The sequence below is a fragment of the Anolis carolinensis genome, chromosome 1 (assembly GCF_035594765.1).
Source record: "Anolis carolinensis isolate JA03-04 chromosome 1, rAnoCar3.1.pri, whole genome shotgun sequence".
Classification (NCBI taxonomy): Eukaryota; Metazoa; Chordata; class Lepidosauria; order Squamata; family Dactyloidae; genus Anolis; species Anolis carolinensis.
The window spans coordinates 267449053-267462958 of NC_085841.1; the positions used below are offsets into that span (position 1 = coordinate 267449053).

The 13906-nt window shown below is 43.2% G+C and overlaps 1 protein-coding gene across 1 annotated transcript; it reads right to left on the reverse strand.

Moving 5' to 3' along the window:
* Positions 1 to 4530: 4530 nt before the first annotated feature.
* On the reverse strand, positions 4531 to 9911 carry ascl2 (achaete-scute family bHLH transcription factor 2). The gene is made up of 2 exons (XM_008107884.3): positions 9003 to 9911; positions 4531 to 5454 (listed from the first exon to the last, which is right to left on the reverse strand). Exon 1 carries the CDS (start codon positions 9696 to 9698, stop codon positions 9030 to 9032), a length of 669 nt encoding a protein of 222 aa, XP_008106091.2. The 5' UTR covers positions 9699 to 9911; the 3' UTR covers positions 4531 to 5454; positions 9003 to 9029.
* Positions 9912 to 13906: the final 3995 nt, after the last annotated feature.

A 13906-nucleotide genomic window follows, 5' to 3' on the forward strand; every position in this document is an offset into this window, starting at 1 on the left:
TTGAAAAACAATGATTGGCCCAGGGTCATTCAGGGAACTTGACCAGAAACATGAACCTGGCTCTTCTCAGTCCTTGTGTCATGTTCGGGTAACTACAGCCATCTTGGCCTTCTTGCCTTTGTTTAAAGCTTGGAAACATTGTTCTTCTGCACCAACCCAAACCAGAAGGCCCTAAAATCCCCCAGGCAACATCTCTAGAATGTTACTTGAGCAAAGGGATGTGATGGAGACAAAACACAAGCTGGCTTCAACTTTTCCCCATGGGTTGGTGTGACTTGGAAAAATGTCTGCATATATAAAATTACCCAACCTATAATGTCCCTTTCAGTTGGCAAAATGCCACAAACTTTTTCTCTGCAGACCTTTTCTCTGTTTCATATAACAAAGGCTAATAAAAGTAACGGCTGCATTTATGAGCTGTTGCCGTTTGCCCTCCGCTAAGGTGGTGCTTATCAGTCTATTTCCTGGAGTTGGTATGAGACATTCCAGGAAACAATTGAAAGGTTTTTGCCTTTTCTTCCATGTTTCAGCTTCCACTTTTTTCCCAATTCATATCGATATGTTGTGTAGTGCAGAGCTGGAGCAAGGTTGTTTACGACAGTGGAAAAGAACAGAAGTAACCTTGAGGAAAGCAGGGTGGGGCAGACCTCTGTACAAGCTTTTCTAAGTGTTGTATACAACAAATACATGTGTCATATGTTGAGAGAAAAACTGTGCAGTGTTTTGTTTTTGAGAAATTTCATTCTGAGTATGTCTGGGCTTTCATAACAGTTTGTACAAAGACACGTGGAAGAGAACAAGAATAACAGGTATGAAGAAGGGACAGATGCAAGACATGGAAATGGGCTACTAGAGACAAAACATGAACCTCTCATAATGTTCTTTTCATGTCACACCACAATGGAAACATCAAGGATTATAGCCAGTACCTTTTGAACTGTAATTCATGAAGCCCAGAAATTTGTGTATATTAAAAAAAAACAGATTTTTCAAGAAGGCAAATTTCTCTACATGCCAATATAGTAAAAGTTACATTACTTTTGCTATGCTGTTCAAACATCTGAGGACAATTCAAGGAGGCCATCTAGCTATAATTATATTTGCAGATATAAGTAACATCCCATATGCCCCATATACTGTATTGGTTATCCTTAGCTAAAGTTGTGAATGTATTGAGCTGTACTTTTACTACTCAGCCTTCACTTTCTCACTCGGAGGTGGAAATAGGGAAGATATTTTTTAAAGTATAACTTGGGAAGTTTTTCTGTGATCTCTAAGGTTCATAAAAGTCATATATATGTAACAGAAAAGTTGGTTTGCCTTGATCTCTTTTCTAGGAGCCTGTATCCTGAATCAACAGTGACTTTGTTTTAGCAATCTATAAAATAATATGTTAATAATATAGGAACATCAGGCCATCTTGTCCAAAGGACAAGATCAAAGGGCCATTTTGTCCAAAACTTGGAAAAGTTACTATTGTGGACAACACCCAGAATTTACAACTAGAATGGTCCACTAGTCCAATGTTCTCTTATCCTGCAGCCTCCTTCAGCTTCCCAGCAATTATTAAATGGAGGGATGCAAGGACTTTATTTATCATGTCAGAAGCGAACCGAGGGTACAAGTTGTAATGTATTTGAAAACACAAAGTTTTAAAAACTTGGCAATATACTAAATGTCCTTTGACCAGTGACTGGTCACTTGGAGTGCCTCTGGTGTTGCTATAAGTAGGTCCTCCATTGTGCATGTAGCAGGGCTCAGACTGCATTGTAATAGGTGGTCTGTGGTTTGCTCTTCTCCACTCTCGCATGTCATGGATTACACTTTTTAGTCCCATTTCTTAAGGTTAGCTCTGCATCTCGTGGTGCCAGAGTGCAGTTTGCTCAGTACCTTCTACTGATACTATGCATTTATCTTAGCTAGTAATCACAAGCACCTACATCCTTCATAAATTGGACCAATAGCATTTTAAAGTGATCCATTTTGGTGGTCATTACTTCTTATTCTAGTGACTAATGCAAATATTTAACTATGCACAATATATGTAGATTTAACGATGGGCTGCTTTCGAGAGACAATTATCAGAAAACCATTGAAGTATACACTGGGGAATGTGTGAACCAAGTACACACATTCCCCAGTTTAACAAAGCTTCTGACAAAGAAGAACCGTTTTCTAAAGTATTTTTATATGCATTCCTGTGCTCTCATTTTATCTTTGTTGTGTGTCTAGGTAGAAGATTTTTAGAAGTTATCAACTAGGAGGCTAGAGGAGGACTGGTGAAGCAGACTTTTAGTGTCAATTGCAGCAGCATGTCTATAGTAAAGAGTGCAAAAAAAATCTTATGCTGAGGGAACAGGATTCTATCTAGCCACCCCTACTGTGGTTGTGTGTGCCTGTCTACAACAGGCAAGGCAAATGTCAGTTGCCCTCACTGTTACTGAAGTCACTGTTGTCGATGTTTACTTTCATTTTGCCAGGTTAGACCTCCCAAATTCAAATTAAAGGCTTTCTCTTATTTGGAAGCTGCAGAAAACAAAGCACTGTCGAATTCAATGAGAGTCTGAACTGAATATAGGGAAAATATCTTCAAGGTCATTTTCATTACTACTCTTAACTTACATTACTTACTACTATGTAGTTTGCAAATTGCTTCTTTGAATGCCAAGTACTACTGACTGGGAAGCTTGGGATTTGGAGTGAAAAAGAAGTGTCTGTCCTGAATTTGTGCCTTTGTTATAGCTGAACTTTTTCTTGCTGTGATTTTAATCTGAACTTCCTCCTTTCCAAGCAAGTCTAAGTGAAACATTCAAAAGTTACAGACAACAAAGCCAAACAGCAGAATGTACCAATGACTTTTGAAGAAAATTGCTCAAATACAGTTTCAGACTATGTAGTGTGGGGGGCTTATTTCTGAGATTTCTGCAGGACAATTACATGCAAACATATGAAAATGTATCCTAAACAGAGCTTTGAAAAATCTTTTTCTAGATTACAACTTCCAGAATCCACAATTCCGAATTTTAGTCCCCAAAAGGGTTTCCAAAAGTGTTTCTAAGCATAGTATGCCCTATGCTCTACCATTTCTTGAAGGAGTTTTTGTTTAGGTCAGTTTTGGATCTTCTGCCTGTTTTGGACTTCAGTAATCTAAAAACCTAGCTACTATGGCCCATGGTGAGGGATTCTGACAGTTGAATTCTAAAACAAGGTTGAGATCTGGGTTAGGTCAACTTTCAACCCAGAAACATGTCCTCAAAGGAAAACCAGCCACAGAATTCTCCTATAAATGAATTTTGCCAAACCTTTGATGTTAATTCAACTGAAATAGTCCTAAGGGCAGTGTTTCAAATGAACTAGTATAAATGGAATTGTCTGCTCATCAGTATCTTAGTCACAATCTTCAGTCGTAAAAATGTCAGATTTTGATGTCATTGTCAAGTTTTAGTGGAATTGAGTGTGAATAAATGGGAAGAAACTGGCAAATCACCCAACTATTCCTCTCCTGAAAAAACCCTGACATGCAGTGGGGTTTCTGTGTTAATAGGAACTTCTTGAAGGGACACACACATGGTAGAATAAAGTGACAGATGCTGCAACAAAACCACCGCTGTCTCAGACTTTATTTCCTACTTACTTCTAACACAGTTTCATAAGGCAAGCTCATTCAGCCATGGTTTATGTTTTGGTAGCCAAATATTTAACAGAAAACTGATCCTATGCCAGTGAAGGAAATATCTCTAATGCTGGGGGGGGGGGGGGGGGGCAAATCTAGTTAGGTTGCAATCCAAAGCTTAAAGAGTTTACTTACAGTGCTGAACTCTATTCCCAAAACAGATTTACTAACTTTGAAAGTTCTTCTAAAGAGGAAAAAAAAACCCAGAGGAGACTCCTTACCTCCCTAGCAGCAGATTCAACAGCCCCCGCTACCCAAGGCCTCTTTAACTTTTTGCAGTAGCCTCATTTTTGGACTTCCGATGTCATCAATAATAAAAATGGTTATGTAGTTAGTGGTGGATGACCTCATGAAAATTGTTTACTTGTATGTGTCTTCAAGACCCTATGCATTCTATAGGGTTTTTTAAAGCAACAAATACTCAAAAGTGGTTTTGCCAGATCCTTCCTCTGAAATACCTATAGCACCTGGTGGAACATTTGCACTTTGTCAATTTCAAATAGAATCCTGGCTGGGCTCCTCATCAGTTGCTACTTCCAAACTCTTGTTTTGTCCACTGTGTTTGTATATATGTATCAGAGAGAAGAGGGGAGACTAAGGGTGTATCTACACTGTAGAACTGATGCAGTTTAACACCACTTTAACTACCATGGCACAATGCTATGAAATAATGGGAGTTGTAGTTTTATAAGGTCTTTAGCCTACTTTACCAAAGGGTGTGGGTGCTTCAGCAAAGCACAGCTCCTAGGATTCCATAGCATTAGGCCACTTCTACAATGTACAAAGGGAAAAAAATCTTGTTCCTTCCCCTTTCCCACATCAAGGAAAGCAAACGTGCATTAACTAGAATAACAAAGCACTTATAAATAGATTTTATTTATAAAGTTGATTTACATAAAATAGGATACTCTTTAAAAACTGCATATATACAACTTGACAAATCCTAAGAAGTGCATACAAAAATACCTTCAGTACGTTAAAAATAAAACTTCAGTGTTTGTCTTTCTTCTTCTCCTCCACCCCCCAATAAATGAACCTTCACACAAGATCCAAGAAGACAAACAAGCAAAAACTTGGACATCATATTTAAGACAAACACTTTTTACCCTCATTTAATACAAAATGTTAAGAAACTTATCTAAATTGGGTAAGTTCTCAAAACATCCTAGCTGGCAGTGTTAAGAAGTCAAGGGTGCAGCGGACTTCTACAAATGTTTATTCTTTTCTTGCAATTTCTAAGGAGTTTTTGTACAAAAATAAGTCTTCATATTAACAGTGTTCCATGGGGAGTTCAAGTTACACATATAAAGTCTATTTTGACATTAAAATATTCCCCTTCCCACTCAGAAAAAGGAAGCATCAAGTTTTAATTATCTCACCTCTTCCCACATTGAAACATACACATACATTTAATAGTGGAAGCCCAGTAAATTCTCTATCAACTGGATCCAGAAACAAGCCTTTTCATTGGTAGTTCAAAAGTAAACAGGGCACCATAAACTACTGTACAACAGCAGGTAAAAACTGTGGCCCTTATTATTTACATAATTGCACTTTTTTAAAAAGAGAAAGAGAGAAGTATCACAAGACACCAGTCTTTTGCTTCCCAAAAGAGCATTGAAACAGTGATGTCAGATGCCACAATAATCTGGTCACCAAGCCACCTCTGGAATGAAGCTCAAGGAAAGTAGGAAACGGGTTAGATAGGTATCCTGCTGCTCTTCTACTGCAGCTTAACAGGCGTCTGGAACAATGAGGTACTGAGGTTCTACGCAGTGCTGCTACAAAAGAAAACACAAAAGGATGTTAGAAGCATATATAGTACAAGGGTTAGGGGCACAGAAACAACGTGAAAGTAAAAACTGAATAAAGAAATTGTCAGGTTTTTTACCTGAAACAACACCTCTCTAGGAATTTCTAGGGCCTCCATCATGACTCTGTAACCAACTTCCACTAAAAGCTTAGACACATAATTGCATTGGAGGACCCAGAGTGGTATTCTCTCTAGAAATCTCTTCCATCATGATGGGAGTAAGTTAACCATAAAGTCAACCTGGAGGAGCCAGAGATTTCTAGAATTAACATTTTCATCAAATCTATGAATAATCAATCTACAAAACTCAAAACTGCAAGTGTGGAGGGAAGACTGTACCTGATAGAGCCAACAGAGGGAGATGTCAAGGTTTTCTCTCTCTGGCTACCCATCTATCTTAGATGAGAAAAAGCTATATACTGTTTCAGTGGGCTAAATCTAATAACTAAATCAAGCAGACATCTACTAATGTGATGAGGCTTTCTTGTCCTCTCTCTTTGCCCCCAGTAGCCCTCCATCTGCCTAAAAATCTGCCCTGAAGTTTCCCAACATTTCAGAAGAGCTTTTGGGGGTCTGAAGGGGGAGAAGAAGAATCCCTCTCACTCCTTGGCCACAAGAAAAAGAATTTTGCCAGAAGAATGATACTGTTAGATCTGGCCCAATACTACTACCCCTATTTCAGTAAGGCAAGCAAGCTGGCTTTAAATCTGTCTTCCTCCTGGTGTTTTAACTGGATGGGATAGAAAAAAATGGCCAATTGAAAAGTTTATTCCATGTAAGTTGTAACATGAAACTTAACTTGTTGCTGCAGAGAATGTACATTCAGTTGGATTGATACACTGAAAACTGCAGTCTTAGACTGACATGGAATTACCGTATATATTTGAGTATAAGTCGAGTTTTTCAGCCCTTTTTTTAGTGATGATCCTGGCCGGCTTATATTCGGGTCGGCTCATACTTGAGTATATAGGTAATCAAGAGTTGGAGAGTCTTCTCTTATTCAAGTATCATTATTATCTTAAATGACAGCTTTATGTAAATATTCAAAAACATTTAACCTACACTTGCTCGTGTTTACAGTTTGCCAATAACACTGCTTTCTACAAATACTAACTCATAGTTAAGGGTCAGAGACAAAGCTTCCCTAAGATTAAAACTTAGGATGAGGGGTAATTAAACTCCCGGCAGTTTTTACTCTGAGATCGGATTGTTTGAAGTTATGCAATAAAACCGGTACAGGCCTGTGAAGAGAAATCAGACTGAGCATTGCTGCTCCCTCCCCTCTTCAGGAACAGAAATGCTTCCAACAAGTCATCAAGGTCACTGGCTCTGAGCACATCCGCCAGGCACCCTCTGCTTTCTTTTGAGGGAACACCCAATTTGTATGCAGGGCCCGGCTGTAATGCAAGTTACACACGGCCCACTGATTTCTGATTCCAGCTGACAGTTTTTATTCTCTGAGATCTCTATCTGCAACTTTCCAGGGGCCGATTAACACATCTATATGAACCTGTAACAGCAGGAGTTGTAAGTTGCAGTCAGCCATCCCCATCAACTGGGAGTGAGCAGGTCTCCACCACAAGCTTTACGTCTCTTTTGCCCTCATGTGCCAAACCCCATTCCAGCATGTCAGGGCTATACCACTAGTGCAGCATGCCTTTTGGTCCTCTTGCCAAGGCTGGCAAAAGAGACAAGCACAGTCTTTCACCCTTTCCAAAAAGTTGAGTAATGAATTTATGTAGGAAGTCTCCCACAATGACTGCTTGAGAACAATGAGACTGCACTGTACAGGTTGTAGAAAACTCAGGAAAGGTACATTATACAGTCAAAGCAGTCTGCTCTCACATCCTATGCTACTTATACACAGGACTTAGAATTCTCAGTGTGATGTGGTGGTTTGAGCATTGGATTGTCCCCTGGAGACTAGTTTGAATCCCTACTCAGCCATAGAAACCCACTGGGTGACTTTGGTCAAGTCACACTCTCTCAGCCTCAGTACAATGGCCAACCTGGCTGCATCCCCTTGTACGAACCTGCCCAGGCAGTGAGATCTTGATGAGAGGCCCTTCTCTTGGTCCCACCTCCATCTCAAGCATGGTTGGTGGGAACGAGAGAGAGAGAGAGAGCCATTTCAGTGCCTGCCCCTCCCTGCTGTCCTTCCGGTGGCAGATTAAAACCTTTTAATGGTTTTTAGACAGGCTTTTAAAGATGAAGGTTTTTAAGATCATTTCGGGGGGGGGGGGGGGTTGCTTTGGTCTTTAACTTTGAATTTGTTTTAATGGTTTTTAACTAGGAATTTATTTAATACTATTTAGATTTAATCCTGGTTTAATGTTTGTATTTGTATATTTTAAATGGTTATGCTGATGCTTTTATGTTATGCCACTTTGAGTCCCCTTCGGGGGAAGATAAAGTGGGGTATAAATAATAATAATAATAATAATAATAATAATAACCTCTTAGAAGACAGGCCTTAGAGTGGCCGTTGGCTGGAAACGAAGGCACACAACACACATATCACCACCACCATGGGTCTGAACTCAGTGCCTCATCCCAGGGATGGAGTCACGACACTTAAAGTGGAAGGAAGCTGCTACAACTCTGCAGTGTGGCTATTTGTTACAGTCAAAGCCACGTTTCCTACAAAATAAGAGCCAGGAGTGCATCTATACCAATGGTTCCCAACCTGTGGCCTGTGGACCACCACTGGCATGCAAGGTCTAAAATATGATCTGCGGCCTCACTGTTACTACTATGGATAATAACACACCCCAACCCCCCCCCAAAAAATTTCTTGGTGACTTCATTTTTAGGCCTGTTCCTGAGGTTATTTGTGGTTCTGATTCAGAAAATTGCATTGGATAGATGTAGTTTATCTACATCAGCTCTAGATGATTAAAAATGGTTTTCTGCAGGCGAGCAGATTGTGACTACCAGATGACATATGTTCTGTATTAGAAACTAGGGCTGATGTGGTCTGTCCAATGCAATTTTCTGATTCGGCACCCCAAATAACCAAACCGAATCTAAAGTTGACCAAAAACTGATTTGTAACCCTTTTTGGTACTAATGTGGGCAAGTGGTTCCTGGTCAAAGTGGTCCCTGGTGAACAAAAAAGGTTGGGAACTACTGATCTACACTGTTGTTTGACCTCACTTGAACGGCTATGGCGCCATGCTACAGAATGCTGGGAGTTGCAGCTTTACATGGTCCTAGGATGCCATTGCTCACGGGTAGGGAATCTGGGAGAAGTCGTTTGGTGAGGCATCAAGAAGCACTTTTTAGCGGAGAGGACTGGGGACCTTGTGAAACTACAACTCCCAAGATTCCATATCATGGGGCCATGGCGAATAAAGCAGTGTCAAGCTGCATGAATGGGACAATGCCGATGCGCCCTGAATATCTGGGCCCGGAGACCTGCATGCTTCCGGGATGCAGCTGCATCGGGAGACCCCTCGAACTGCCGAGGCCAACCCGGCTCCCTCCCTGCCTCCCTCCCCGTTTCCTCTTGCTTGCCTGCCGCGGAGGGAGGGCGAGGGGTCGTTAGTAGCTGCCCAGCCAGCAGGTGAAGTCGAGCAGCTCCTGCTCCTCCTCGGGGCTGAGGGCGCCCTCGTAGCCGCTCTCGTCGGACGAGTAGGCCGAGCGGGGCGAGCCGGGCACCGAGCTGCCTCCGCGCCCCTCGAAGGCAGGCGAGGCTGAGGCCGAGGCGTAGGGGCAGCCGCCCAGGAGCCCTCCGTTCCCCGCCACGGCGTTGGCCAGGAGGCCCTCGGGGAAGGCGGCCACGGCGGCGGCGGGTCCGGCGGCGTCGTGCTGCTCGAGGAGGCGCTGGAGGGCCCGGATGTACTCGACGGCGGAGCGCAGCGTCTCCACTTTGCTCATCTTCTTGGCGGCGGCGCCGTTGGGCACGTGCTGCCGCAGCGCCTGGAAGCCCAGGTTGACCAGCTTGACCCGGTTGCGCTCGCGCTCGTTGCGACGGGCCACCGCCGCTGCCCCGCCTCCGCCGCCGGACAGGCCCGGGAAAGCCAGGCGCCGCTTGCAGCGCAGGAGCTCCGGGGAGCTGGAGCGCCGCTTGGAGCCCTTGCTACGCGGCTGCTGCGGCGGGCAAGGCTCGGCCAACTCCCACGAGACGCCCTCTCCGCCGTGCGGCGGGAAACTTGGGCCCTCAGCGCGGACGGCTGGCTGCATCGCTGTGCCGATCCCGCCGCCGTTCATCTTCGGGGCATCTACACTGCAACCCGCGGGGATCCAAAGTCACTAAGGTTTGGAAATGCGCGGGATTTGTTGGTTTGTTTGAGCCTTGGCTGACTGGCTATCTGGCCGGCCGCCCTCACTGCTGGTCAAGGTGCCTCTGAGGCCGCCGCTTCGTAGCTCGGCCCCTTATCAACACGCGCCGCTGCGCCCGCCGCCGCTCGCGGGCCCCCAGCAGAAAGCAGCACGCGACGCGCCGCGCGCCACACACGCACAGCACGCCCCCCACCCGCTCGCGCCCCCCTCCCTCGCGCCCGTTTGGGTCCCGGGCGGCCTCCTCTTGCCCAATGGGAAGCGGGTTTGGCAACTTCGCGCGCCCGGCGCGTGGCTCCATAAACAAGCCCGCCTCCAACCCCCCCTCCCCCTTTCCCTCCGCTTGCCAGGAGCACGCGCTCCAGCTCATTTGCATCCCGAGGCAGCCAGGTCGGGGTCTGGGCAGGAAGGAGCCTTAGAGCCACCTGAGAGAAAAGAGAGAGAGAGAGAGAGGGCGCTACGTCTGCGCCGTGGAATGAGCGCACTTTGCCACCACCTGAACTGCCTTGTTCCTCCAGTCCTAATGCACCCAGTTTCCATCAGTCCCGTGAAACATCTATACCTCACAACCTCTGAGGATTCCTGCCATAGATGTGGGCGAATTGTCAGGAGAGAATACTTCTGGAACATGGCCATACAGCCCGGAAAACACACAACAACCCCAACATCTATATTGTCCTGTGGCCCCAGGACATTTCAATGCGTGGGGACTATTCGCTCTGCAATTTGGACGCCCTGCTAGCATTGCCACACTTTAAAACTTCCACTGACAAGCTTCTCTGTGTGAAGAATACCAAAGGAATGCAAACACAGCTCTTACAAGTTCAAGGCTTTTTCGTCAGAAATGTAGGAGTCCTTAGTTTGGGTTGCTGTGAGTTTTCCAGGCTGTATGGCCATGTTCCAGAAGCATTATCTCCTGATGTTTCACCCACATCTATGGCAGGCATCCTCAGAGGTTGTGAGGTGTTAAAAACTAGGCAAGTATGGTGGAATGGGAGAACGGATTCTTGTCTGCCTGAATCAAGTGTGAATAGCCTGGCAGCTTCAAGGTCTGGCTGTTTCCTGCCAGGGGGAATCTTTTGCTGGCCATGAATGATTCATGTCTGGAATTCCCCTGTCTTCTGAGTGTTGTTCTTTATTTACTGTCCTGGTTTTAGAGTTTTTTAATACTGGTAGACAGATTGTGTTCATTTTCATGGTCTCCTCCTTTCTGTGGAAATTGTCCACAAGCTTGTGGATTTCAATGGATTCCCTGTGTAGTCTGACACGGTGGTTGTTAAAGCGTTCCCGCATTTCTGTGTTCTCAAATAATATGCTGTGCCCAGGTTGGTTCATCAAGTGCTCTGCTATGACTGACTGACTTCTCTGGTTGAGTCAGTTTGCAGGGCCTTTCATGTTCCTTGATTCGTGTCTGGGCAAAGCTGGGTTTGGTGGTCCCTATGTAGACTTGTCCACAGCTGCATGGTATACTGTAGACCTCTGCAGAGGTGAGAGGATTCCTCTTGTCCTTCACTGAATGTAGTATTTGTTGGATTTTCTTAGGGAATCTGTAGATAGTTTGTAGGTTGTGTTTCTTCCTCAGCTTTCCTATGCAGTCAGTTGTTCCCTTGATGTCTGGTAAGAACACTTTTCCTCTGGGTGGATGTTTGTCTTGACTCTCGTGACTTGTTCTTGGCCTTGCAGCTCTTCTGATGTCTGTGGTGGAGTCTCAATTGGCCTGTAGAGCCCAGTTTAGGATGAGTAGGACATCTAGAAATAGCAGTTTTCCTTCATTTTATTTTTTCATGGTGAATTGGATGTTTGGATGGATGTTGTTGAGGTGGTCCAGGAACTTGTTTAGTTCTTCTTCACCATTGTTCCAAATGGTGAAGATGTCATCCACAAATCTGAACCATATAGTGGGCTTTTTTGTTGCTGTTTCCAGGGCTTGTTTTTCAAAATGATCCATATAGAAATTTGCTATGACCAGGCTGAGAGGGCTCCCCATGGCTACTCCATCTTTCTGTTCATAGAATTCATTTTCCCACTGGAAGTAGCTTGTGGTGAGGCAATTGAGAAATAGGGCTGTAATGTCTTCTGGGAAATTCTGGTTGATTAGTGTGATTAGTTTCCAACACTTCACAATCTCTGAGGATGCCTGCCATAGATGTGGGCGAAACAGCAGGAAAGAATGCTTCTGGAACATGGCCATAGAGCCTGGAAAACTTACAGCAACCCATGAAAGCTTTGACAGTCTTTAGCTTATTTGTCCACTTTCTGAGCTTCATCTGTGTTTGAGACATGTCATCTAAAGACAAAACTGCACCTATTAATATATTTCATGAATTATGGAAAGAAAACATAAAATCTAGCATTAAGAGTGGACTTCAGAAATGTCCACAATACACTTTTCCTTTGCTTTATAAACAACAATAACAACACCTTTCTGAAAAGATAATGTTGAAAATAATGGAAGATAAAGTGGTACAAATCTCAAAAAAATTAGACAAGAAGGAGGGAAGCTGCCTATGTTGAGACTGGAGTTTTGTATCTAGAATCAAACTTCATACTTGTATAGTTCTATAGCAGAATATACATAGTCCTCCTGGCACAAGGGCAGACCTGGCATGAGAACTACCTTAGAACGAAATATGCAGACCTGTGTTTTTTCAACCAAAACTGCCCCAGGACCCAGAAGGAACCATGTGCATTATGGAAAGGACTCTGGTTCAGAGGTATGCCTGTGATCCCAATGTTAATGTTGACAGGCATTATAGCCTATGTTTACTTTGGAAGTAGGCATTACAAACCATGTTAAATCTAACAGTTGGCATTACAACCTAAAACAGACCTCGGTGACAGCACCAACCTGGATTGATATGATTAGCACAAGTCAGCAAGACAACTCGTACTTTTAAAAAGCGACTTTTTAAAAAACACATGGTTTTACTATTAGTGGAGCTTGTACAAATTTCCTCAAAAGTGAGTCCCATTATTTGCAATGACTCTTAAACCTTTATGTTTAGGATTGCAGTCTAATAGTAAAGTCCTGTCCGTATCTGTTCAATAGCATTTACTCACTGGAAGTGGTGATCAGATTGCAATCTTCATCTGATTTCTGAACACTTTCACAACTGCTAATTCATACATGTTACAGTTAGTGTCTTGCCAGTGTTCTGGGTAGATGTTTGGTATCAACACTCTTATGGATGTGCCTGGAAATAACAATATGGAAGGGGCTGGGTACAGTTAAAATGCACTACTTCTGAAATTGCCCTGATATTTGCTGTGATTTTCATCAGATCATAATCTTATTATCTGGTCTATTTAGTACACAAAAATGTTCCAACATATCTGTTGGCCACAAGTCTCCCACAGACAGTAGTGCTTTTAAAAGCAGTCTAAAGAAAAATTGAGGGAGCAAGTTAGGTGACTCTGTAAAATTACTGACAATTCAAAAAGAGACAGCACCAAGTTTTTTTGTTTTTGTTTTTTGCATACCATTGCCTATACCTATGACACACATACAGTGTGTTTTTCCTCCTCATGTTCTATTTTAATGAAATAAACACATTAAAAGGAACAACTATCCTGTCTTCTCAGGATCAATTGGAAAGGAGAACACTGTAAAACCTTGCTTTTCTGTTGCACTGGAAACACTGGAAATTGTCAGTGTTACTGTTGAGTTTAGTGGTGTTTATACCATAACAAGGCTCCTATGCAACATTTATTTAATTGCCACATACAAACCTTTAATCAGATCTGGGCTGAGTTATGATCTTGAAAAAGCTATCAAAAGACATTTTGAAAGACGTTTTGTTGCCAAAATACAGTGCTTTGCATTTCAAGAGTCATAAATAAATGTTCAAGATTAGGCTAAAGGCAAAAGGAAAATTGGCCCTACATTTCTGTTAAATCCTGCTGCTTTCATCTGGAATTATCTAGTTCTTTCCACTTTTAGTGTAAGGTACCACACTAAGGAAATCTTGTCTCTGATTCAGTCTTGATCCTGAGACTAACTTGGATACGACCAGAGCTCCTAGGCTTAGGTTTAGGCCTTAGAGCTTCTCCTTGGCAGAAAACCACAGGTTCTGAATTGTGAAGTCTGTGGAGAAACCATTGTGCTGCCCAGAGTTTAGAGAATCGATGTTCTTTGCAAT